The sequence below is a fragment of the Notolepis coatsorum genome (assembly GCF_963971535.1).
Source record: "Notolepis coatsorum genome assembly, chromosome: 13".
Lineage (NCBI taxonomy): Eukaryota > Metazoa > Chordata > Actinopteri > Aulopiformes > Paralepididae > Notolepis > Notolepis coatsorum.
The window spans coordinates 4,701,215-4,728,860 of NC_140177.1; the positions used below are offsets into that span (position 1 = coordinate 4,701,215).

At 45.5% G+C, this 27,646-nt stretch overlaps 1 protein-coding gene across 1 annotated transcript; it reads left to right on the forward strand.

Moving 5' to 3' along the window:
- Window positions 1-24,412, forward strand: cdca7b (cell division cycle associated 7b). The gene is made up of 10 exons (XM_084327234.1): window positions 1-56; window positions 3,769-3,912; window positions 5,317-5,438; window positions 14,775-15,168; window positions 15,741-15,803; window positions 17,461-17,655; window positions 19,847-19,999; window positions 20,803-20,952; window positions 22,796-22,932; window positions 24,253-24,412. Exons 1-10 carry the CDS (start codon window positions 42-44, stop codon window positions 24,278-24,280), a joined length of 1,401 nt encoding a protein of 466 aa, XP_084183360.1. The 5' UTR covers window positions 1-41; the 3' UTR covers window positions 24,281-24,412.
- The last annotated feature ends 3,234 nt before the right edge of the window (window positions 24,413-27,646 follow it).

Sequence of the window (27,646 nt, forward strand, 5' to 3'; positions counted from 1 at the left end):
TGCAACAAGGTGACGAGAGAAAATAACACAACACAATAAACATGACCCTAAAACCGGTAAGTGGACGAACAGCGTATTTAACATGCAGTTTTCTATATTTACACGTAGATGTGTTTGCTTGTTCAATGCTTTTTTCGCTGTTGCAAGTCTTTTTATTGTTGTCGAAAATGAGCTCAACTTATTAAAGGGAAACGACACACAATTGAATCATTATTATTATTCCTAATATGGTCTAAGACGGTCCAAAATATTATTGAACGTGAACAAATCCAAATACTAGAATGCTGAAATTCAAACTTGTTGTGATGTCGTCAAGTATAATAACTGCTGCTCCATAGACAATGCATTGGGACAGATGATGGTAAATATCCATGACACAAGTTGTGATGTCATCATCAAGTACAAAGTCTGCAGCTGCTCCACAGACAATGAATGGGAGACTGATTTTGTTGGGACCAATTGAATGTTTGTTCCTTAATACCCAACATAACTTTATTCTATTGTAGTGATCTCAGTTCTGAAACAGAAAATGCACATGTGTGTAAATCAGGACATCTCCCTGGATGCTATCGGTGTCATGTTTGCCATCATATGTCCCAATGCATTGTTTCTATGGAGCAGCAGTTATTATTATACTTGACGACATCGCAAGTTTGAATTTCAGCATTCTAGTATTTGGATTTGTTCACGTTCAATAATATTTTTGCACTTGATTCAATTGTGTCGTTTCCCTTTTAATAAGATTTGTGATTCACAACGTCGTCGTGAGTATTGATTTATCTGGTTCCTGGCTTTAACAGATATTTACATTTAGTCATTTAGCTGACGCTTTTATCCAAAGTTTTCTTGTTTTATTCGAACAGAGTATCTCATGTTCACAAATACTGACTGAACTTTCCTCGGCCGCCCTGGAAATAACTGGGAATTCTTAATTTGGGTGGTTTCCCCCCTTTTTTAAAGAACCAGCACAATGACGTTAATTCAGTCAGAAAAAAAGCTTATTGTGGAACGTTAATCAGTCAGGAGAGTCGTTTTTTAGCCTCAGATGTGTCATTTGATTGGTTGTAACTGATTTGTGGCCCCCTCTCTGGGCACAGACAGGATGTTGAGGGGCATGGCCCTCTCTGAGCTCACTCCTACTCCTGTCTCTACGCCTGGTTCTGCACAGAATGCTAACATCTGTGACCAAACTAGCTTGAAAGAAAATGCGTCCATTTCTAATTGAATGAATGAATGATCATTACATTTATATAGCGCTTTTCTAGACACTCGAAGCACTCCCGAGTCCCCACAATGTAGGGTGGAAATTGCCTCCTTCACCGCCACTGGTAGCACCCAACCTTGGGCTACGCAGGCTCAATGGCTACCATACACTGGCACCAGGCACACATCACACTACACAATGGCTACCATACACTGGCACCAGGCACACATCACACTACACAATGGCTGCCATACACTGGCACCCGGCACACATCACACTACACAATGACTACCATACACTGGCACCCGGCACACATCACACTGACTACCATACACTGGCACCAGGCACACATCACACTACACAATGACTACCATACACTGGCACCAGGCACACATCACACTACACACTGACTACTGGCACCCGGCACACATCACACTACACAATGATTACCATACACTGGCACCCGGCACACATCACACTACACAATGACTACCACACTGGCACCCGGCACACATCACACTACACAATGATTACCATACACTGGCACCAGGCACACGTCACACTACACACTGACTACCATACACTGGCACCCGGCACACATCACACTACACACTGACTACCATACACTGGCACCCGGCACACGTCACACTACACACTGACTACCATACACTGGCACCAGGCACACATCACACTACACAATGACTACCATACACTGGCACCCGGCACACATCACACTACACAATGGCTGAACGGCTCAGGCGACGGGGATTGATATCGGCCAATTAAGGCGAAGGGATTAGTAGGTGGCCTTGATGTCAGAGACCTGATTGGGAATTTTGCCAGGAACGTCGGGGAACCCCCTGCTCTTTGCGACTCTAGGCGCCCTTGGTTCTTTAACGACCGAATTCAGTCAGGACCTCGGTTTAGCGTCTCATCCGAAGGACGGCACTCGCACATGTACGGTGTCCCTATCACCGTAACGGGGGCATTGTTACTGACAAGTCCAGAGGACCGAGTGCCCCCTGCTGGACAACAACAGCACTTTCCGTCAGCAGCCTTGACCGGGGCTCGAACCGGTGATCTTCCGATCATGAGTCCGGAGCTCTACTCACGTAGCCACGCTGCCGGACGGATTGGGTGCATACAGAGTAGGCTTGGGCTACAGGGCGATATTATTATCGTTTACGTATCGGTATCGCACACATGGCCACGATGATGGCCCTCATGTGTCCCGATAACAGAACAATGTACAATTATGCACCGCCTGTCATGAATATAGTCAGTCTCTCTCTTTCTCTCTTGCTTCATCACATTGTTGTAGCCCATCAACAAAAGCTAACTTAATGTGAGGTAACTAACATGACATGTATATAACGTTAGTTAGCGCATGTAGCCTGACTTAGTAGAGAACACTTTGGAAAGATGTCAGCTCTCTAGGGCTGTCTTAAATGCTTCGAAGCTTCGAACGTTCGATTCGATGGCACAAGCTTCGAACATTAAAAAAAAATCAAAGTTTAAAAAAAAATAAATAAAAAAAAATCAATTCTTTTTTTTTTACTTCGATTTGTGTGTGTGTGTAGGTGTGTGTGTGTGTGTGTGAACTACCCATCCCAGTTAGGACAGCCGAATCCCGTCCAATCTTTCGCCGTCGACTAAAGACTCACTTCTTCAACCATTATCTGAAATGATAAAAAAATAAAAATAAAAATCTAACCGTGACTAACCTTACTGTCATGCACTTGTCCTAATAAACTAACCTACACTGTAACACGCAACACTTTGATGAACATTGTTACTCAGCTGATAGAGTTGTACCCTTCTTGCTGTCTTGTCGTACAGAACTTGTAAGTCGCTTTGGATAAAAGCGTCAGCTAAATGACTAAATGTAAGTGTGTGTGTGTGTGTGTGTGTGTGTGTGTGTGTGTGTGTGCGCGCACCTTGTAGAATTCCACACATAAGAAAGAAAGATACTGGGATGAATAAACAAATGCATTAAAATCGAAGCTCGGCCCCGAAGCTTCGATTGCCAAAAAAAGCTTCGAAGGTCAGCCCTACAGCTCTCGTTGACAAAATACTGCAAATGCAGCTACCGTGATAGCTAATGGTGGCGAGACTGTACAAGGTCCGTTACTAACGGGTTGAGTACATATTTTTTTTCTACCTGAAGTTGAATCTAAAATCTGTTTCTGACAACATTTGTAATTACTACAGAAGAGGTATAGGGGCTGCTAGAATGAGAACGGGAGATATATATGCTGTTGGAATGCATTATCTGAGTTTGTTTTGGATTTCTTTCAACAAAAAAGATCAAATGCATGTTTAGGGGACCTCAAAGACCTCTATTAACCCTTTCACTGCCACACGACAGAAGGTTAGACCTTTACTATCACACAACCGACGGCAATGCTCCATCATTGCCGTCGGTTGTGTGATAGTAAAGGTCTAACCTTCTGTATTGTCACAGTGAAAGGGTTAACCGGCTGTCGTGTGGCAGTGAAAGGGTTAACCTGTTGAAAAGGACTCAAAGACGTCCCCCTTTAACCCTTTGTTCCATCTGCTTGCAGGCCCAGGGCTTTAAGTCGAAGTTCATCACCGCTGACCTGGCTCATCTGTTCAGCCAATCGGACAGCGAGGAGGAGGAGTTTGAGGGCTTCAGCGAGGAGGAAGATGAGGAGAGAGGAAGGATCAGCAAGCGCCTGAAGACCATGGTACAGTACTGAGACCCTCGGAAGCGGACCCTCCTGTGCTTCAGTTGTTTACATAGAACTGCCAAGGAAGTCATCTGTTTAGATGGACTTTTTATTTCATCCAACTCTTTGTTGTCAAGTTAAAACGGTTTCTTAACTCAATGGACGCCACGGTCTACTAGCCCATCTTTTGTTCCTACTAGGCCAACGCTCTAAGACAGGGGTCGGCAACCTTTTTGACATGAAGTGCCAGTTTGAAATGTTCTTGTTAACTAGTGTGCCATATCAACAATATTCCATCCATATAGGCTACATGCATCGTAACAGCATTTTTAAAGACACATTTTCTCTCATAATCAGGTATTTTTAATCATTTTTACATTATTATATTATTATTAACCATATTATTATTATTATGGTTGTATCAACCCTAGGGTGACCATATTTAGATTTCCAAAAAAGAGGACATGCTGGCTCCAGCCTCGAGATACATAACCCTAAATCTGAATTGGGGGAAACAAAGCGATGGAGACAAACGGCTGCGACCATTTCACTCACATTTGCCTATCTATTTTAATTTTGAGCGAAGAATTTATGGAAAAAGAGGAATCCGGCGAGGGCGATTCGCACTAGGGGAGCCGTTTCTCACCTGTACACGCTACTATTTCCAATCAAATATATAAAATAGGTATGTTTCATCATGAATGCATGAAAGGGGGGGGGGGGGGGGGTCGTTTTTTTGATGCTTTGATCGTCACCAACGGCATACGTTGTGGAGTAACGTTACACACGCATGTTGCATGATCGACACACAGGCCAAGATATAATGTTTCAAAGGGTGCTCGATGCTGCCAACCGGGTGGATGCATACGGTATTGCACTTTGGCATTCTCAGGATGATTCCCCATGTTAACCCTGAGTCTGTGTGCCTGTAATGAATGGAAATATCGAATAAAAGAAATAACGATGAAAACCCGACTATACTCGGGTCTGGCGCTGAACGGTCGGCGAGATAACCCGACTATTATCGAATCTGGCGTCCAAAGAGTTAATATACACAGTGTAGTTATCTCTTCATGCTGTCTGTCTTCCCATTGTTTAGCTTTAGCTCTGCCTCTTGTTTAGCTCTGCCTCCAGAAGGTGGAGCTATCTTCATGCTGTCTGTCTTCCTCTTGTTTAGCTCTGCCTCTTGTTTAGCTCCGCCTCCAGCATGTGGAGCTATCTTCATGCTGTCAGTCTTCCTCCTGTTTAGCTCCGCCTCCAGCAGGTGGAGTTATCTTCATACGGTCTGTCTTCCTCTTCTTTAGCTCCGCCTTTTGTTTAGCTCCGCCTCCAGCAGGTGGAGTTATCTTCATACGGTCTGTCTTCCTCTTCTTTAGCTCCGCCTCCAGAGTTTTCTTCATGCTGTCTTGTCTTCCTCTTTAGCGCCTCCAGCTGGTTCAGCTTGAGGAGGACAGCGAAGAGGAAAGCGAAGCGGACACTGGGTTCTACTCCGATGGGGAAGAGTCACCCCCACCCAAGAGGAGGAGCCTCTGCGTTGCCTTAAGGTGAGTGATTTATTCCAGTGAGGTTCAGCACACACCTTCCATGGTGGCGATCTTTCCCGAACTCCATCTTGCCTGTATTAGTTTTGGACGGGTGAAAACGCTGACCTCAACCTTTGCATGGCACTGGGCAGTTGGTGCAGTGGGCAAGGCGCTCACCACCAATGCAGGAGACGCTGGGTTCGTTAGGTTTAAGTGACGGTTACAGTTTGTTTAGTGTGTTCTGTACCGTTAGGTTTAAGTGACGGTTACAGTTGGTTTAGTGTGTTCTGTACCGTTGGGTTTAAGTGATAGTTAGTTTGTTTAGTGTGTTCTGTACCGTTAGGTTTAAGTGGCGGTTACAGTTTGTTTAGTGTGTTCTGTACCGTTAGGTTTAAGTGACGCGGTTAGTTTGTTTAGTGTGTTCTGTACCGTTAGGTTTAAGTGACGCGGTTAGTTTGTTTAGTGTGTTCTGTACCGTTAGGTTTAAGTGACGGTTACAGTTTGTTTAGCGTGTTCTGTACCGTTAGGTTTAAGTGACGGTTACAGTTTGTTTAGCGTGTTCTGTACCGTTAGGTTTAAGTGGCGGTTACAGTTTGTTTAGTGTGTTCTGTACCGTTAGGTTTAAGTGACGGTTACAGTTTGTTTAGTGTGTTCTGTACCGTTAGGTTTAAGTGACGGTTACAGTTTGTTTAGTGTGTTCTGGTACCGTTAGGTTTAAGTGACGGTTACAGTTTGTTTAGTGTGTTCTGTACCGTTAGGTTTAAGTGACGGTTACAGTTGGTTTAGTGTGTTCTGTACCGTTAGGTTTAAGTGACGCGGTTAGTTTGTTTAGTGTGTTCTGTACCGTTAGGTTTAAGTGACGCGGTTAGTTTGTTTAGCGTGTTCTGTACCGTTAGGTTTAAGTGACGGTTACAGTTTGTTTAGTGTGTTCTGTACCGTTAGGTTTAAGTGGCGGTTACAGTTTGTTTAGTGTGTTCTGGTACCGTTAGGTTTAAGTGGCGGTTACAGTTTGTTTAGCGTGTTCTGTACCGTTAGGTTTAAGTGACGGTTACAGTTTGTTTAGTGTGTTCTGTACCGTTAGGTTTAAGTGACGGTTACAGTTTGTTTAGTGTGTTCTGTACCGTTAGGTTTAAGTGGCGGTTACAGTTGGTTTAGTGTGTTCTGTACCGTTAGGTTTAAGTGACGCGGTTAGTTTGTTTAGTGTGTTCTGTACCGTTAGGTTTAAGTGACGCGGTTAGTTTGTTTAGTGTGTTCTGTACCGTTAGGTTTAGTGACGGTTACAGTTTGTTTAGTGTGTTCTGTACCGTTAGGTTTAAGTGACGGTTACAGTTTGTTTAGTGTGTTCTGTACCGTTAGGTTTAAGTGGCGGTTACAGTTTGTTTAGTGTGTTCTGTACCGTTGGGTTTAGTGACGGTTACAGTTTGTTTATAGTGTGTTCTGTACCGTTAGGTTTAAGTGACGGTTACAGTTTGTTTAGTGTGTTCTGTACCGTTAGGTTTAAGTGGCGGTTACAGTTTGTTTAGTGTGTTCTGTACCGTTAGGTTTAAGTGGCGGTTACAGTTTGTTTAGTGTGTTCTGTACCGTTAGGTTTAAGTGACGGTTACTATAACTGAGGGGTACAATTCCCTGACTGTATTAATCAAGTATTAGTATCATTAAACTACTACCGTGTATGTACATTACTGGCCTTACTGTACACAAGTATATTAGATGACAACACTTCCACAATGAAACGGTTTCCACACAAATACTCGTTTAGAATATTTATTACATAAAGAATATTATATTACATTACTTTGGTGCGCTTATAAGGCAAAGAATGTACGTAAGTAAATCAATATGGAATGTTAGGAATTAGATCTGGTATTCTGGGGAGGGGGGGTGTACTACCGGTTGTAAGCCAGCAGGGGGAGGCAATGCTCTATGAAAGTCATTGGTCCACGGAGGCGATCTTACTCCCTGGAGCAGCGGGGAAAGGCAGCCTGGTCCCAGGGTGCGCGCCGCGTAGGTGAAAGCCGTGGAGCCTCTGGTACGACAGAGACGGGCTCGAGTGATGGTCTCACGGGCAGGTGTAGATCCCACAGTAGCAGTGGGGTAGGCGGTTCTCTGCTCCAGCAGCTTGGTCAAAGCAATGAAGAATAATAATCCTTGCCGGAAAGTGGCTCTGCTGGTCCGGTGTAGGTATCCTCCGGTGCGCGGTAGTGCACGGTTGAACTTGACGTTACTATCCTATTAGTACGCGGCAATAAATGCTCTATGTAGACGCACAATTACCCACTTCACGTGGTCTTTGACTCGTAATGAAGGTTTACTAATAAATAGCGAACGATACGTTAAACAAACGTATTAGGATAACACGAGACTCTATCTTGGGGCGATGCGAGCCCTACTCTGCCCACGTTGCGTAGTGGGGAGAGACGTCACTTGGATAACTGGAACTGAACGAGACTGAACGGGACAAGGGACTAAGAGGAGTTCTACATTTCTTGCGCCCTATTTATGTGCACGGTGAACAAATAGTACCATTCGTATTTCGGTAGCCGTATTCCTACGCGGAACCGGGGCTAGTTGGGACATGTTCGTGTCGGTAGCTTTCAAGTCAGCTCTAGGGGTAAGTCACTGGCGCCTAGGGCATCGCTTCCAATAGGAGAACGAATATTATGGTCTGTCCTGTAGACTAAAGGGATATTCAGTGTATATGTACAAAGAATACACAAGGGATATCAAACGATATACAAATATTATACATGGGATCTCAGGCAATAAATATATATATTCGGTTTAATCTGACCCTTTGTAACAGCCGCCCCCTAATTAGTCCCACCTAATTAGCTAAGCAGAGACAGATTAACCGCACTGTCCACTACTCAATGTCTGTGAGGGGTCGGGCAGTTCACAAAGTCAGGGGTCATGGTCGTCATTAGGCGAGTCGGGGAGCCTTGGCGACTCTATCAGCCTCGCCACGGGTCGGTTGTAGATCCGCCCTTGGCCGAGCACTTCTGCCACTCTGACCTTTCCGTCGGCACCAGTGGTCACTTTGCTTACGCGGCCGGCCGGCCACGCAGCTTGGGGTGGTGACTGGTCTATGGTCATGTCGACTGGACGGGATGAAGGGGGGCTTAGGAGGAAGCGGGCCTGAGACTGCTTTGATCTGTGCTTGGCTGTGCTTTCTCCTCCTCCGTCTGTTTCTCTTGTTCGCTCTGTACCCCGTGTGAGGAGGGGCCGGTCCCGGCCGCCCCGTCAAGGAGTCGCTTGGGGTGCTGGGTTCGAGGTCAGCTACGTCTGAAGCGCAGCTGAGGGGGGTGGAGTTCCGAACTCCCTCTGGTACCCACGGTTCTCTCACGGGCCTCTCGCTTAATGTCAATAGCCTCTGCTGTACGGGGGAGAGGCCGGTGTCGCTCGCCTCTGTGTGTAGGCAGCTTGTAGACGTGGGTTGACTGTCAAGTCCGTAGAGGGGGCCTTGGAGCGTCCATCCCAGTCGGGTCTGAACCGCGACCGGGCATCCTTTGGGTCCGACGTGGGCCGCCTCAATTGGGAGAATGAGGTCCGCGTGGTCGGAGCCGATGAGCAGGGTCGGTGTGGCGCCGTCGATAAGCGGTATAGGTAGTTGACGTAGGTGCCCATACTTAGCCATCAGCTGTGGGATGGGGTAGGTGTACTGCGACAGGCCTATGTCGTGGCTGGTGAAGACGTTACTTATACTATACTGCTTCTCGGGCTTGTCCACCGCTGCTATCTCGAAGGAGACCTTTTCACCCTTTATGGTCTTCTGGTCCCTTCTGATGGTGCGTATGGTCATCGTATCTTTGACACCTCGCAGGCCCAACTGGGCTGCTGCGGAAGCGAGGAGGAGAGTCTTTTCGGACCCATCGTCCAGGACGGCGTAAGTGTCCAGGACCTTGTCCTCGTGGCTCAGGAGCACTCTGACCACTTTGAGGAGCACACGGGGGGTCCCGCTGTGCTGGTCAATGTGGAGCACTCCTGTGGGTGGTGACGTAGACTCTATATGGTACGAGTCGCACCTTGACTCCCAGTGTCTGCCGTAGCAGTCGGGACACCAGGGAGCGGTCTGGTGGAACTTTGGTTCTGGTGCCACCGCCTCGGCATGGTACATTACCGCGACGGGCCCACTCGGTTGTCCTGGCTGACGCTTGTTGATGTCATGCAGGACCTCCAGGTGGGTGCCACCGCACCTGCTGCACTTCTTTTTCAAGCGGCACTCAGCTGCTAGGTGGCTGCGCGCGCAGCGGAAGCCGCGGCGGTGGTCCTTGACCCACTGGCTCACATCATCCGTGGTCAGCTTCTTGAAATCTTCGCACTGATAGAGCCGATGTTCTCCCTCACAGTACTGGCACTCAATCTTCCACTGGTCCTCTTTCGTCGAGGGGGTGTTGTGGTTCTGGTGCTGCGGTACTGATTCGGCTTGGTGCATAACAGTCACCGATCTTCGGCCATCGTTTACTCTCCTAGGTCCCTCTCTGGAGCTTGGTGTGCTCCGCACGAACGTATCCAATCGTAGGCTGCTGACTTCTCTCGCCAGGAAGTCGGCCAAGTCTAGGAGGGATGGTTCTGGACCGTTAGGATCACGGTGGTCTCTTTGCCGCCTGAAGCGCTCCTGTCTGGCGGGCGGCAGCTTCTCTAAAATCCTCTCGACGTTAGAGTTGGCGTATAGCTCGTGCATACCCTTTTCTCGTTGCGCTCCCAGCATCCCTACCAGGGACTGTACTTTTATAGACAGGTCGTCTAGTGAGCGATTGTCTGTTGCTGGGGGTAAGCGGTCAATATGCCTTATCTCTTCTATTACGTAATCCCATATACGTCCATATCTCTGGTCCAGCGCTGCTAGAGCCGCGGTGTATGGGGTCGTAGAGGTGGCATAGGCTAGCGCTATATTGTGCGCTCGGGGCACTTTCAGGTGCTGCAGTAATATTGCATACTTGTGGCGTTCATCAGCGACATCCACCATCATTGTCTCTAAGCACATCCGGAGCTCCGTATACTGTGCTCGATTCTCATGGGTGAAGTCTGGAAACGTCGGTGTGCCAATGTATGATGCCATGGATGACTGGCACATCGGTGAGCGTTGGGGGAGAGGCCTCCTAGGCGAGTCTCCTCTTGCGTGTCGTCTTGGGCTGGTACTTGGTGGGTACCGAAGGTCGGGTACCCAGGTGCTGTTCCTCGGGGCTGACGGTGCGTCAAACTCACCCGTGAGTTGAGTCAGGGGTTTGTAGCGCAGGGCCTCGGGGCTGACTTCTGGGCTGTACTGGACCTCCTGGTCCTGAGTACGTTGCTGCTGGTCGGGGCTGTACTGGGCCTCCTGGGCCAGAGCACGTTGCTGCTGGTCGGCTTGACACTCCTCCTCCTCCTCCTCTCCCTCTGCTAGGACCTGGAGTCTTCTGTTCAGTCTCTCGGCGTGGTCCGGTTCTTCCCGGTTGCTGGGTCTCGTATGGACCGGCCGGGGAGGGGGTTCGGAGACGTGGACAGGATCCTCCTGTAGGCGGGGTCCCGGGTCGCTTCGTCGGGTAGGGGAATGTGTCCTAGACCCATGTCTTGACGATCTCTGGGAGCTCCGTGCGGAGTGAGGGGGTGTCGCCATGGCAACCAGTTTGTCCATCAGCTCCGCCTGCAGCCGGTCGCGCTCTGCCTCGCGCCGGGCATGGCCTGCGTCCCGCGCTGCTTCGCGCTGGGCATTGGCGATGTCGCGCTGCGCATTGGCGCTGGCCTGGGCAGCGTCGCGCTGTGCGTTGGCGACGTCGCGCTGGGCATTGGCGCTGGCATGGGCGGCGTGGAGCTGTGCATTTGCGACGTCGGCGCGGCTTCTCTCGATGTTCTCTTCTGTCTGGAGGCGTCTGGTCTCCAGTCTTATTCGGTCGTCTTCACTCCTTTGTTGCGCCTGGAAGCGCTCTCGCTCGCCTGCAAAATGTTCGCGCTCGCACGTCTGTTGCGCTTGAAGTCGATCGCGTTCGGTGGAGGCTGCCAGGGTGGCGATGAGTGCTTGCGCCAGCATCTTGTCCGCCTCGCTGGGGGAAGATGCCGTTCGGGGCGATCGGCTCCCGGCAGTACTTGTTGGAGATCCGTTCTCCTGTTGCGTACCGAGGAGATCCGTCTCCTGGGTGCGCGTCTCTTTAGGGTTGTCTTCCTCCCGGAGCTGATCGGGGACTATTTCTTCGGTATTGTCTGGGGGTAAAGTCGTGTCAGTTCCCTCCTGGTCCCCACCGTGAGCTTGGTCAGTTACATTAGAACCCACTAGGGCCTCTGTTGGCGGGGTAGCCTGGTTGTTAGGGTCGGACATAATTTTACTTTCTACTTTTTCCGCGTTTAACTTCCCTTTAAAGCTAGGTATTGGACTGACAGAGTATGCCTCTAGATAGGGAGGTGGCTGCCGTCTGCGCTGCGGGCGATCTAGCTTAGGAGAACCGTTTGTGGAGTGTTCGTCATCGGCCATGTCAATATTAATATTATATTAATATTACGCTAATTATTCTCTGGCTCGAAGGACCAATTGTAACTGAGGGGTACAATTCCCTGACTGTATTAATCAAGTATTAGTATCATTAAACTACTACCGTGTATGTACATTACTGGCCTTACTGTACACAAGTATATTAGATGACAACACTTCCACAATGAAACGGTTTCCACACAAATACTCGTTTAGAATATTTATTACATAAAGAATATTATATTACATTACTTTGGTGCGCTTATAAGGCAAATAATGTACGTAAGTAAATCAATATGGAATGTTAGGAATTAGATCTGGTATTCTGGGGAGGGGGGGTGTACTACCGGTTGTAAGCCAGCAGGGGGAGGCAATGCTCTATGAAAGTCATTGGTCCACGGAGGCGATCTTACTCCCTGGAGCAGCGGGGAAAGGCAGCCTGGTCCCAGGGTGCGCGCCGCGTAGGTGAAAGCCGTGGAGCCTCTGGTACGACAGAGACGGGCTCGAGTGATGGTCTCACGGGCAGGTGTAGATCCCACAGTAGCAGTGGGGTAGGCGGTTCTCTGCTCCAGCAGCTTGGTCAAAGCAATGAAGAATAATAATCCTTGCCGGAAAGTGGCTCTGCTGGTCCGGTGTAGGTATCCTCCGGTGCGCGGTAGTGCACGGTTGAACTTGACGTTACTATCCTATTAGTACGCGGCAATAAATGCTCTATGTAGACGCACAATTACCCACTTCACGTGGTCTTTGACTCGTAATGAAGGTTTACTAATAAATAGCGAACGATACGTTAAACAAACGTATTAGGATAACACGAGACTCTATCTTGGGGCGATGCGAGCCCTACTCTGCCCACGTTGCGTAGTGGGGAGAGACGTCACTTGGATAACTGGAACTGAACGAGACTGAACGGGACAAGGGACTAAGAGGAGTTCTACATTTCTTGCGCCCTATTTATGTGCACAGTGAACAAATAGTACCATTCGTATTTCGGTAGCCGTATTCCTACGCGGAACCGGGGCTAGTTGGGACATGTTCGTGTCGGTAGCTTTCAAGTCAGCTCTAGGGGTAAGTCACTGGCGCCTAGGGGATCGCTTCCAATAGGAGAACGAATATTATGGTCTGTCCTGTAGACTAAAGGGATATTCAGTGTATATGTACAAAGAATACACAAGGGATATCAAACGATATACAAATATTATACATGGGATCTCAGGCAATAAATATATATATTCGGTTTAATCTGACCCTTTGTAACAGTTACAGTTTGTTTAGTGTGTTCTGTACCGTTAGGTTTAGTGACGGTTACAGTTTGTTTAGTGTGTTCTGTACCGTTAGGTTTAAGTGACTGTTACAGTTGGTTTAGTGTGTTCTGTACCGTTAGGTTTAGTGACGGTTACAGTTTGTTTAGTGTGTTCTGGTACCGTTAGGTTTAAGTGACGGTTACAGTTTGTTTAGCGTGTTCTGTACCGTTAGGTTTAAGTGGCGGTTACAGTTTGTTTAGTGTGTTCTGGTACCGTTAGGTTTAAGTGATAGTTAGTTTGTTTAGCGTGTTCTGTACCGTTAGGTTTAAGTGACGGTTACAGTTTGTTTAGCGTGTTCTGTACCGTTGGGTTTAAGTGGCGGTTACAAGTTCAAGTTTCTTTATTAGTTGTCATACAAAAATACAGAATACTTTTACATGAAATGCTTTTTCCTGTTATGCTCCTAAAGAGTGTGAGATCATAGGACGCTTGGTTCATACACGTACAGCTCATTATAGTAATATTCCACAATTTATTACATTTTAGATAGTAATAATGGCACAGAGCATAAAATCACCGACATGCGCTTTGTTTGATGCATGCAGGACTAATGAGACAACATATGCATAGTCACCACCGCAAACAGACTGGCAGCCAACAACGCGGCGCCATGGGGCGGGGGGCAGGGGGTGGGGGGCAAGCTAGCTTCACCTCACGACTCCATTGCCATGCAGAGACGTATGAATATGTTCCCTCTGTTGTCTTTATTAACCCGCTGCTCGAGAATAAGCTCGATATACATTATACATGCTCCTTCGATATTTTTTTTGGAATTCGAAGCTTCGGGCCGAGATTCGATTTTAATTCGAAGCTTCGAGAAAAAAAATATATATATATATTGAAGATAATTTAAAAAAAAATAAAAGATTAGAAAGAAATTTATGTTGTGGGACTTGTACAGCACTTTTATTCAACTTTGTCAGTGCTGTAAAGTTTAAACCTTTTTAAATCTTAGACAAACAAAACTGAAATATTGTAAGCCGTCATTTGAGGCTTTATAAAAGCAGCACAATGAACACAAATCTGTCAGTGCCGAGTCCGACCTCATCTTAAATAACAAGCAGCATTGCTTGTTGTAGTTAACAAAGAGAGGCAGAGTTTATTTTGCAACAAAAAATAAATATATATATATATATATTTTTGTAGTCTAATTTTATTTTCATATTCGAATCCCATGCCCATCGAATGAAGCTTCAAAGTATTTAAGACAGCCCTACCTAATCCTCTTCTCTGGTGTTTTATGACGCATCGCCACCTACTGGCCTGGCATGGGCATGTTGTAAACTAGGGTCGGCACGTTCCTTACTGGATCATTGATGACGTTACCGATCAATTGTAACTAAAAAAAGACCCAATTTACCATCCCTATTGTAAAACCCTTTCCGTGTGGACGGGACGGGTGTTCTAACGGGACGGGTGTTCTAACGGGACGGGTGTTCTAACGGGACGGGTGTTCTAACGGGACGGGTGTTCTAACGGGACGGGTGTTCTAACGGGACGGGTGTTCTAACGGGACGGGTGTTCTAACGGGACGGGTGCGTTTGCAGAAAATATCCACATGCGTCTCTTTGACCACAAGCCTCTCGCTTCACTCTTCATCTTCATCCTCAGGTTTCCCATCAAGAGGCTCTCCGCCCCGAAACCGAACGTCCGAGAGAAGAAGGACAAGAAGACGATCACCACGCCGCCGCGTCCTCCGCCGTCTGGCAGGAGAACCAGTCAGAGAACGCAACAGAAGAAGACGGAGGAGAAGGAGGAGGAGACAAAGAAGTTGAAGGAGGAGACGAAGAAGTGGAAGGAGGAGACGCAACAGAAGAAGACGGAGGAGAAGGAGGAGACAAAGAAGTGGAAGGAGGAGACAAAGAAGTGGAAGAAGGAGACGAGGAAGAAGGAAGAGGAGGTTGTGAAAGAGGAGGAGGAGGAGGAGGAGGCAGAGGAAGAAGATGAGGATCTGTCTCCGAGCCTGCGTAAACGAGACAAGAACATAAAGGAGAATAAAGCCATGGTACGGAAACTATAATAAACCTTTTAATTTTTTTTATTATAATATTTTATTTGTATATTATTTGCACTTTTCATACATAAATTGCAGCCCAAAGTGCTTCACGGCAGTAAAAACAGACATAGAATGATCATTAAATTCACAGAATAAAAGCAATGCGTAAAACAATGCAGACATAAAAAAAAATTACTCGTATCTTGGAACAAAGATGCTTATTGGTTCACTGAAACCGATCAGATTTAACTACTTGGGTATTGAAATTTCTTGACACTCGATAGTATTGAAATAATTCGATGCTATAAAAGTATTGAATTTCGATACCCAGGCCTGAGAACGAGTTTGTTAGTCTTCCCTTTAGAAGGTCTCTGGTCGTATTGATGGCTGACAGGAAGGAAGTTAAATCTAGTAACTCAAACTTGAAACGTTCTATAATAACTGGGCTGCTCGGTGTCTCCATGGTATTCTGGTATTTATCTCGCCGTAGCGCTGGGCATCTTAAAGCGTCTCACCGGTGTTTTATGATTCTACGGTCCTTAACAATAGTTCCTCCTGAAATGATTGTGTTTTCTTTTCAGCTGGCCAAGCTGTTTGCTGACCTGGGCACCATGGCTGAGCTGACTCCCCTCAATACTCCTCAGGTGACCTTTCCATACTAACTGTTCCCAGATCTGCCTCCCCTTTAGTCCATTAATGGGTCTGTTTGGTCTTAAAGGAACACGCCAACATTTTGGGAAATTAAGCTTACCCTCTGCTCCAGAGAGAGAGACAAGAAGATAGATACCAGTTTCCTCTCTGTGTGTTCAGTAGAAAGCTCACTGGCTGCACGTTAGCCTAGCTTAGCACAATGAATGGAAGCGGGCATCGTTATTGACCATTTTCGCGATGTTTGTAGACCCATCCGTGTGTTCTGTATTATAGCTATGGAGACGATAGTATGGCTCATTTGACGGGCACTGTTTATAGTCGAACATTGACGAATCAGTTAGTTTCTACATACTTTTGTTTGTGCGCTATTCCATGCTAAACATCGCCCAGTTTCGAAATGATCCAGTCTCGTTTTCTAGATAGTGAGATATGACGTGTTATATGCATATGCGCAAATTGTTCGGGTTTGCTCGCCTGAAACCTATATTATTTCCAAATCAAAGGTATATATTATATAGATGTTTCTTCACAAAATCATCAACGGGGGCGGGGGGGTCGTTTCACGAAGCTGCGATCGTTACCAAAAGCATGTTTTAGGTTAGGTAAAATAGACCTTACCTTAGTCAGAAGGTACTCTAGAATGAATAATCTGTGTAGTTCCATCGCGATCACCATTACTCGTGTGAATTGGGTCTGGCTATAATACAGGAAACAATAGGTTTCAGGAGAACTCGTTTTTGGCCCTGACCGGTTGGATTTGAAACACGAGAATTCTCGTTTTTTGGCGCAGAAAGAGTTGAGACTTTGTTAAGTCATTTACGTTTGAGTAATTTAGCTGATGCTTTCATCCAAAGCGACTTACATATTGTGAACAACAAGTCAGCAGCAGGGGTACCTCTCTGGCAGCTAAGTAACTAGTGATGCACCGATGTGAAAATTGTGGCCGATACCGATAACCGATATTAATATTGCTGTTCTGGCCGATACCGATATTTACCGATGTCGATATCTCTGTATAGAAAACACTTTTTTATGATAATCAAATAAAGAGCTATTTTCCAAAACGCATAATTTTTTTAACTTTTGTAACTTATTTTCAGAAATGACTGATATTTTGAAACTATTTAAGGCCAAAACATGTAAAAAGAAGAAAAAAAAGATAAAAAAAAGAAATAATTAAAAAAAAATGTGTTTTTTTTTTTTTTTATTATATAAATATCGGCCCTATCTTGATATCGGACCGATACCGATGTGTAAAAAAACGGCCATATCGGCCGATATTATATCGGCGGCCGATATATCGTGCATCACTATAAGTAACATTTGTTTGTCAAATAGTGTCGAACTTTTGAGTGTTACACTCTTGAGTGCATAGTAGTATAGACATATTGGCTTGATGGGTAGTAGTATATGTATAGTAGCATGGGAGTAAGGTGTATATAATATAATTTTTACACAAACCGTTTTATCCCTAATATGACTAATAAGAACAGTCGACTTTTAGAATTTACGTCTCAAAGGTTTCACTGTATTCACACTGAGGTGGTGGGGCTACTGGAGTTGGTTCTGTGTCTCAAAACGGACCTCCCTCCCTCTCTCTCTCTCTCTCTTCCCGGCCTGGTGCGGGCGTCCCGGTCGCAATCCCTGCAGAACAAGAAGAAGCGCACGCCTGCGACCGCCACGTCACACAAGCGGAAGTCTGAGCCAGAGGCCCGGATCCAGCGGGTGAACCCGTCCCGCAAGGCTCGTCCCCGTGAGCACTTTGGGCTGGAGGAGAGGAGCGAGTCCCCCAGCAGAGAGGCGAGAGGTGCCCGCAGCACCATGGACACCAGGCGACTAGTGGAGGTAGGACCCACACTACGGTAGTTATGGTTACTAGGACCCACACTAGGGTTGTTATGGTTACTAGGACCCACACTAGGGTTGTTATGGTTACTAGGACCCACACTAGGGTTGGGGTAGAGTTACTAACACCATGTGGACACAAACTGCATATTATGTACACATTTCACAATGTACAAATATCTATACACCTGGGAAAATGTATCAATATATTGCGATACAAAAAGGTGACGATGCTCATCGTGGGGCAGAAAAAGCACAATCGGTTGCATTGTATTCTGCCGTGGTAGTGATCACACATCCTGACGACCTGACCATCACTCCTACAAGCTCCATCGCCCAGTACGCAGTTTGTACAGCAGAGGGCGCAATCATCCTTTTTGTCTGCCAATGCACCTGCTTGATGTAACATTACAACAAAAAACTCATTTTGTGAACCCCCTAATGAACCCCCTATCATGAACGCATCACCCCATCCCTAGTAGCTAGGAACTGTACAATGAGTTGTCAAGTGGCTTCAGAATAGCGGATGCTTTTGAATGTATTCAATTCAATTAAATCTTTATTTTCATCTTTTTTACAGGCTTATATATATATATATATAAAGGAAAATAAAATCTGCTTTGATACATTTTATAAATGGGACGGAAACACAGATGCAAAACTCCCCAAAGAAAATACAAATTCAAAAATTCAAGACCTTAAGCACAAGCCAGTCAAGATAAGAGTCCATAGTTCTAACAACATTGTGATATTATAAGGTGATAATTTCCCGGCAATGGCCTTAAAGATAAACTGATACCAATGTTTATTTAGCCTCTGCCAGATAATAGGACCAGTGGTTCCTGATGGCTGTAGGGGGGGGGGGGGGATAGGAATACATGGTTATCAGCTGGTTAATCGATGATACATGTGGTGTATAAGGTAAGGCACCTTTATCCCCAGCTACTCGTATCATGCCTAATTAGTGTGGCACAATCACATGGTTGCCATGGTTACCAAGATGTCTGTTAATACTATGAATAGTTAGGCTACGGTTGTACTGGGCAGCTCCCGGGTGTGACTGTTGTGGGGCTGCTCCTTTTATGGCAAAAATCATAATCGCCATTATTTTTGATTGAAATCACGATTATTAAACACGCTTGATTTGAGAACATCACTATGTCTGAATTAAGTTTTCCCTTTCTTCTCGACCAAAGGCAGCCTTTGTGTTGTCTTCTACGCGTTTACCGAAGACGTTCTCAGAATAACTGGAGAGACGCTCAGTGGCTCCTCCCCCTCCCTCTGTGGCTCCTCCCCCTCCGCCTCCCTCTGTGAAGGAAGGGTGTGCTGCAGTATACTCGTTTATATCTCGATTATCTTGTTTTCATGATCGCGGGAAGCCAAAATCTTGATTTCTTTTTTTTAATTGACCAGCCCTAGAATGTTGGTAAGTAACCGTATATGGTAATGGTCTTCGTTCCCAGGGCTTATTTTTACTAACTTGTCCCTCGGGTCCGTACTGAACTGAGGGCGTTCAGGTAGGCAACTCCATCCTCCTGGAATCGGCTACAAAACCACCTCAACTTGCATGAGCTGGTCTCACTGGTTGCTTTTAAAAACCCTGGTTGATAAGCGATATGGAATCCAGCACATCTGGCTGAAAAGCAGTGGTGCAGTGCTGGGCAACCGCGGTCAAACGGCGTTTGGGCTTCGAAGTGCGCGCATCCTATTATTATGCAAAGTCTAGGTGATAAGTGCCTAGACTTTGCATAATAATAGGATACCGTTTGGCCTCCGCCCATATTACGACTGCACCCCTGCTGAAAAGAGAAAAAAAAAATGTTTACCCTAACTAACCTTACGGTCATGCACTTGTCCTAATAAACTCGCTTTGGATAAAAGCGTCGGCTAAATGACTAAATGTAAAATCTAATCTGGCTGCAGATGTTTTGACCGACTATAAATGGTTCTCTGAATTGTCCTTGTTTTTTTGTTTTAATTGCTATAGGTTTTCTTTTTTTTTTAATGGTTTTCGTCTGTAAATGTGAAATTGTAACTTGGCCAGGACGCTCTTGTAAAAGAGATTTTTTTTTATCTCTGAGACTTTTTCCTGGTTAAATAAAGGTTAGATAAAGTAGAGGGGGGCGTTACTGAAATAGAGCGTACGCACTGGAGAGTGGCTAAACAGGGATGTGGACGTCTGCTCGGGCAGGTGGACGGCGAGATGGTGGAGGAGGGCAGGAAGAAGAGGGGAGGATTCAGGAGGTCCTCACAATACCTGGTGAGGTCGGTGGACGAGATCACGGAGGACGATCTGGACAACATCGCCTACCGCGCCAAAGACAAGATCTGGGACAAGGAGAATGTAAGTCACAGTTTTTATTATTGTCAAGCCCCCCCATTGGGTAATTGGAAACATTTTTTAGGTGTTTCAAAAAAATTCCACAACCATCTATTTGGTGTTTTTTTTTCTTCTGGTCTCTTTTCATTCCAACAGTGCATTTATTAGCCTGGATTCAGCGCCATTCATGTAACTTGTCAAGTCTTTTTTAACCGTGCTGTGGCCTGTCTGGTCGCCACTAGCCAGGGTTTAGCTTTGCTGACGTGTCTATTCGTTCTGTTTAAACCAATGGGGTTTTTCTTCACAGTTGCAAAAAAAAGATTGGGCTATATTATAGTATTATGACTCATCATAATTTTTTTTATAAAACATTTATCATAAATGATGTAGCCTATCTGCATCCGCTCGGCGCTCCATCAAGACGTCACCATCACTTTCGTACCACTTTCGATTATTTATGTTGACGAAACTGATCGAGTTATATTCATTAAAGAAAGTTGATTTAATAAAATAAAGACTAATTTAATCACGTTATTCAAATTGAGGATTTAGTTTGAGGAGGATATTAAAAAAAGAAGACATTATTCTTTTTTTGTCATAAAATATGACGACAGACATTCGAAGCTTCGTTAGAATACTTCAATAGAAGCTTCTAATGTAAAAAAAAACATGACATTATTCGGTACAGCAGCCCTAGAACCCATACCATACCATGCTACACTATGGCTACAGCCTCAGCCAGGCTGAACATGGCTAATGGCGACGAGGCACAATAGCACAGCTTCACGGCAGTTCTGACCTCTGACCCCACACCCTGTCCCCTGCAGGGCAGCTCGTGTCACCAGTGCCGACAGAAGACCCTGGACACCAAGACGGTCTGCCGCAGCGGGTTCTGCGTGGGCGGCAAGGGGCAGTTCTGTGCCCCGTGTCTAAAGAACCGCTACGGAGAGGACGTCCGCAAAGTGCTGCTCGACCCGGTAAGTAGAGGCTCATAACATGGTGCGTCTACACATTTCAGACTCGGTGCGCGTGCATCAAGGAGGCGAGCGGGAACGTAATTCTGGTCAGAATACCAGACTACAATATATGCCGTGGTTTCTCCATAGAGCTCCATTATATTTTGTCGGGAGTGTTGTGGTTCCTCCATAGAGCTCCATTATATTTTGTCAGGGGAGTGTCGTGGTTTCTCCATAGAGCTCCATTTATACTTTTAGTCAGGGGAGTGTCATGGTTCCTCCATAGAGCTCCATTTATACTTTTAGTCAGGAGTGTCATGGTTTCTCCATAGAGCTCCATTATACTTTTAGTCAGGGGAGTGTCATGGTTTCTCCATAGAGCTCCATTATACTTTTAGTCAGGGGAGTGCCATGGTTCCTCCATAGAGCTCCATTATACTTTTAGTCAGAGGAGTGCCGTGGTTCCTCCATAGAGCCCCATTATACTTTTAGTCAGGGGAGTGCCATGGTTCCTCCATAGAGCTCCATTATACTTTTAGTCAGGGGAGTGCCATGGTTCCTCCATAGAGCTCCATTTATACTTTTAGTCAGGGGAGTGCCATGGTTTCTCCATAGAGCTCCATTATACTTTTAGTCAGGAGTGTCATGGTTTCTCCATAAAGCCCCATTATACTTTTAGTCAGGAGTGTCATGGTTTCTCCATAGAGCTCCATTATACTGTTAGTCAGGGGAGTGTCGTGGTTTCTCCATAGAGCTCCATTATACTGTTAGTCAGGAGAGTGTCGTGGTTCCTCCATAGAGCTCCATTATACTGTTAGTCAGGAGAGTGTCGTGGTTCCTCCATAGAGCTCCATTATACTGTTAGTCAGGAGAGTGTCGTGGTTCCTCCATAGAGCTCCATTATACTGTTAGTCAGGGGAGTGTCGTGGTTTCTCCATAGAGCTCCATTATACTGTTAGTCAGGAGAGTGTCGTGGTTCCTCCATAGAGCTCCATTATACTTTTAGTCAGGGGAGTGTCGTGGTTTCTCCATAGAGCTCCATTATACTGTTAGTCAGGAGTGTCGTGGTTCCTCCATAGAGCTCCATTATACTGTTAGTCAGGGGAGTGTCGTGGTTTCTCCATAGAGCTCCATTATACTGTTAGTCAGGGGAGTGTCGTGGTTTCTCCATAGAGCTCCATTATACTGTTAGTCAGAGGAGTGTCATGGTTCCTCCATAGAGCTCCATTATACTGTTAGTCAGAGGAGTGTCATGGTTCCTCCATAGAGCCCCATTATACTGTTAGTCAGGGGAGTGTCGTGGTTCCTCCATAGAGCTCCATTATACTGTTAGTCAGGGGAGTGTCGTGGTTCCTCCATAGAGCTCCATTATACTGTTAGTCAGGGGAGTGTCGTGGTTCCTCCATAGAGCCCCATTATACTGTTAGTCAGGGGAGTGTCGTGGTTCCTCCATAGAGCTCCATTATACTGTTAGTCAGGGGAGTGTCGTGGTTCCTCCATAGAGCCCCATTATACTGTTAGTCAGGGGAGTGTCGTGGTTCCTCCATAGAGCCCCATTATACTGTTAGTCAGGGGAGTGTCGTGGTTCCTCCATAGAGCTCCATTATACTGTTAGTCAGGGGAGTGTCGTGGTTCCTCCATAGAGCCCCATTATACTTTGTTGGCGCAGCATCTCAACACGGGTAGGGTGCAGATATAACGGAGCTGACGGGGGGAAGGTGTAGAAAAGACATCGGTCGGTCCCTCACTCAGAATGTTTATGGCAAGTTAGAAAAGGTCTATTGACCAAACGAGATGGATGTTCAATCTACACAAATTTAAATTTTTTATTTTTTTTTAATCTGTCCGTCTGCCTTCCGTCTAGACGTGGTCCTGTCCGATCTGCAGACGGATGTGTAACTGCAGCCTGTGCAGGAAGAGGGAGGGCCGCTGTGCCACGGGCATCCTGGTGGGCCAGGCCCGCTACAACGGGCACAACAACGTGCACCAGTACCTGGAGAGGTACATGACTTCATGTATTGTATACCAGTATATAATAAAGGGGGGGGGGGGGGGGGGGATTTTCGCTAGTTTGCTGTGGGTAACGGAAAAATACAAAACCAAACTGCTAAATAGAAATGTTAAAGTTCAGATTTTAGGACATTAAGTTGTATGAAATACTTGCCAGTGAACCGGGAAGCTTTAGACGGGCAGCAAATGGGGGTCATTAAACCACAACATGCAGACAAAGGGCCGCCTCCAAAACAAAACCACAGTCCTCCAGCATTTTGAAACCGCTGATCAGCCACGTTACCTGTGAACATGTGGTGCTAAAGCAATGTCCAAACGTGAGACGATTCAAACTGAATTATAAAGAAATTATTTTCACGAGGTACAGGGATGAGGAAGGGATTTGACATTCACGGGTGTTTACATTTTTATTTAATTTCTTTCATGTTTTACGTATATCTTTTTTTGTTTTGCAAGGTTTTAAATTAGTACATTCATTTGAGTAGTGGAAAAGGTGTAGGATTAAATAAGTGTATACTTCTTCCTACTCCTTTTCGAACATGTAAATTGAGTTATGTTTTGTTTAAATAAAAAAAAATCATTTCATTGCTATAGAGTATAGATCAATGATTTGTTTGTATTTATATGTTTGAAATAGATTTCAAATCAAAATAAAACTGAGTAATAACAGATAAAAAAAAAAGAACAAAGTAAACCACACAGTCTAAAATCACAAGCAAAGAAAATGGATAAAATCGACTATTACATTTTTTTTTTATAAAAAAGAGTTGCTGATTAAAAGCAATATTAAAAAGGTATGTTTTCAGCTGTCGTTTAAAAATGTCCACTGAGCCAGCCTCTCTAATATTTTTTGGGATTGTGTTCCACAGCTGTGGTGCATAGAAATTAAAAGCAGATGCCCCGATTTTCCCTTGGGGCACCCCAGGAACATTTAAAAGACCAGCTGTGGGAGGACCTTAGGGCTCGTGAGGGGACATAAAAAGACAAAGAGACCAGAAATGTACGAGGGTGCTAAATTGTTAAGTTGTTAAAATCAATTCCAAAAGATACAGGGAGCCAATGCAACGCAGCTAAAACTGGAGTAATATGCTCTCTAGAAGAGCTTTCTGTCCGCTACACTGCTGCCAAGTGTTTCATACTAATTACTGTCCAAAAACATCTCAACTGTTCATTTTTGCTGTTTCTTAACCGCTTGGAAGTGTTTTATGACTTTTAAGTAACTCTTTTTCTTTTCTCTTTTAAGTAACTCTTTCTTTTCTCTTTTAAGTAACTCTTTTTCTTTTCTCTGTCTCATCTTTTCTCTCATCGCAGCATTCAGAAGGAGCTGGAGGAGAGCTGAGTCGGAGAAGACCACTTTCTTTTTCCTTTTTCTTAGCAGATAAAACGCCAGTCTGACCTCACGGGACAGGAAGAAGGTGCAGCTAATGTGGACCTTGGCTTAAAGGAACACGCCAACATTTTGGGAAATTAGCTTACCGTCTTCTCCAGAGAGAGACAAGAAGATGGATACCAGTTTCCTCTCTGTGCGTTCAGTAGAAAGCTATCTGGCTGCACGTTAGCCTAGCTTAGCACAATGAATGGAAGCGGACATGGCCGGTTAGCCTTCGGGAGAGGTGTTAGTTGGACAATTCCTAGGCTAACCGTCACTGTCTGCAGAGAGGAAACTGGTATCTATCTTCTTGTCTCTCTCTGGAGAAGACGAGAAGCTAATTTCCCCAAATGTTGGCGTGTTCCTTTAAGAACACACTAGATTGAATCTCAAACCCCGCCCTCTTTTCACGATCCTCCAATCACAATGAATCAACAGTTGTGATTGGAGGATCACGAGAAGAGGGCGATCCCCTCTTTGAGATGGTAAATTGTGTTCATGAGCAAAACCCTGCCTGATGTAACGTGCTGTGCGGATTTCAACATCAATATATCATTGTTAATTATTGTATCCATACCTTGGCAACATTACACTGCAAGAACGTGATGAGACGGGGGGGGGTCTTAGGTTAGGTTAGGTTACCAGTTGTTTTGGCAATGGTCTCATTTGTTTACTGCAATTCTATCAAGGTATTGCAACTAATCTGACAATTAGATATGTTTATAGGATTTTATTTTTGTTTAATTCTACACAAAGGGGCTTTAACTACTCCTTCAGGGAGGAAATTAACGCCAACCGCCACACAAATGCTGGTAAATGTGTCCGTTCCGCCGGCCACTTGGCGGTTGTGTTCCTGGAGGTCTATGGAAGCTATTTTTTATTTTATTTTTTGCATATAAAACCCAATTTTATTGTAAAGCCAGTTTAAAAAATAATTCTCATTCAGCTAGAACTCTTGAGACTCCAAGACGGCGGCCATGTTGCATATAAAACCCAATTTTATTGTAAAGCCAGTTTAAAAAATAATTCTCATTCAGCTAGAACTCTTGAGACTCCAAGACGGCGGCCATGTAAATGGCAGCGCCATTTCCCACACGCTGCGGCCCACAGGGAACTGAAGTCCTGCCCTTTTTAGAACGGCTGGTCGAGGTCTTGGTCTTGACTACTGTTTTCTTCCACGGCCAGACCATCTTCAGTCTCAAATAGGTTCTTCTTTTAAAAAATAAGTAAAAGCAGAGGGACCTCCGTGTTCTGCCTTTGTGAAAAGCAGGTAGTAAGCTCTTAGCAGTAGAAGCTCTTTTGTGCTCAAACATCTGCTCAGGCTGGTAAAGGAATCCGAGTACCGGTGACGTGTTTAGGATTCACCTGCTGAATCCCTGCTTGTTGTCAATCAACATGTCTGGGTTTCATCTCTGGTTTTTACAATTGGGGCTTATTCTTTTGTTAACAGCACTTTTACGATATCAACAATATATTCAAAAATGTTTTATTACTATTAAAACTAGAGGAATGCACTCTTTGAAATCTCCCCACTTTTCCTTTACATTCAATATTATGCAATATTTTACTTGGTAGATTTTAAACAAGAGGTGCTAATATCGCCAGTCTCAACAAACGCAGGCTACAAATCCATATTGTAAATCCATATTCACAGCAAATTGTCCTTCTGACTTACTTAAGCCTTTGCACTCCCTGCAGAGCACTGACGATTTCTTTCCATGTTGCGCGGTTTTTGGCCTCCCGAACGATGTTGTGCCATCCCAGTCCAGCCTCTTTCATTTCCCCTTCCCAAGAACGGCGCCAGGTGTTTCGAGGCCTGCCGCGTTTCCTCTTTCCAGGTGGGTTCCATCGTAGGGCTTTCCGGGTGATGTTTGTGTCTTCCTTTCTCAGGGTATGGCCTATCCACATCCACTTTCTCTTCTTTATTTCTTCTGGCGGGGGTAGTTGTTTTGTGCGCTCCCACAGGTCCAGATTTGTAATGCCATTTGGCCATCTCACTCTTAGAATGCGGCGGAGGCAGGAATTTATGAAGGACTGTACTTTCTGATTCAGCCCTACAGTTGTCTTCCAGGTCTCGGCGCCATACAGGAGGACTGATTTAACATTGGGGTTAAAGATCCTCAGCTTTGTGTTGGTTTTTATTTCGCGAGACCTCCATACTCGACCAAGTAGGTTGTATGCCGTTCTTGCTTTTCCGATTCGCACTCTGATGTCTTCTTCTGTGCCACCCGCTGTATCTACTATGCTCCCAAGGTAGGTAAAGGAGTTAGTTTCTTCGATGGCCTCTCCCTCTAGTTCAATGTTTTGCTGGCACTTTGTGTTGATCTTCATAATCTTGGTTTTTACCCTATTGATCTTCATTCCTAGAGTTGAGGCTGTTTCCTTTAGTTTGTTGGTCTTTTGTTGCATTTGCTGGTGACTGTGTGATAAGAGAGCTAGGTAATCTGCAAAATCGAGGTCTTCAAGCTGGTGCATCAGTGTCCACTGGATGCCGTTTCTGGCTCCTTCTGTTGTCTTCTTCATGGTCCAATCAATGGCCAGCAGGAACAAGAAGGGTGACAGCAGGCAGCCTTGTCTCACTCCGGTCTTTATCTCGAACGGGTTTGAGGGCTCCCCTCTGTGCAGTACCCTACTTGTCATCCCGTCATATGATCCTCTGATGATGTTGATGTACTTCGGTGGGATTCCATAGTGCTCCATCAGGTGCCACAGACTGTTCCTATCTAGACTGTCAAAGGCCTGTTCGAAATCGATGAAGTTGATGTATAAGGAGCTGTTCCATTCCAGGGACTGTTCGATGATGATCCTCAGTGTGGCGATCTGGTCTATGCATGACCTTTCTTTCCGGAATCCTGCTTGATGGTCTCTGAGGAGCATGTCAACGGCAGTCTTCATCCTATCTAGAATTATCCGGTTGAAGACTTTGCTGGCAGTTGAAAGTAGCGTGATCCCCTGGTAGTTCTTGCATAGTGCAAGGTCCCCTTTCTTTGGTATCTTCACTATGTAGCCTTCTTTCCAATCTTTGGGTATCCTTTCTTCTTGCCAAATTTTCCTCATGAGGGGATGGAGTGCTTTGATGCTTGTAATGATGTCTGTCTTGAATGCTTCACTCGGAATGGTGTCTGGTCCTGCTGCTTTCCCATCTCTCAATTGTGATATATAGTGTGTCTGTTGCTGCTTGTATATCTGCTGGGATGCTTGCTGGTGCTCTGTTGAGCAGCTCTGTGAAATGTTCTACCCATCTCCTTGTTTGTTCTTCCTTTGTGGATAGTGTGTTTCCTGCCTTGTCTTTTATGGGCTTCTCTGATTTCATCCTTCTCCCCGAGAGCTTCCTGG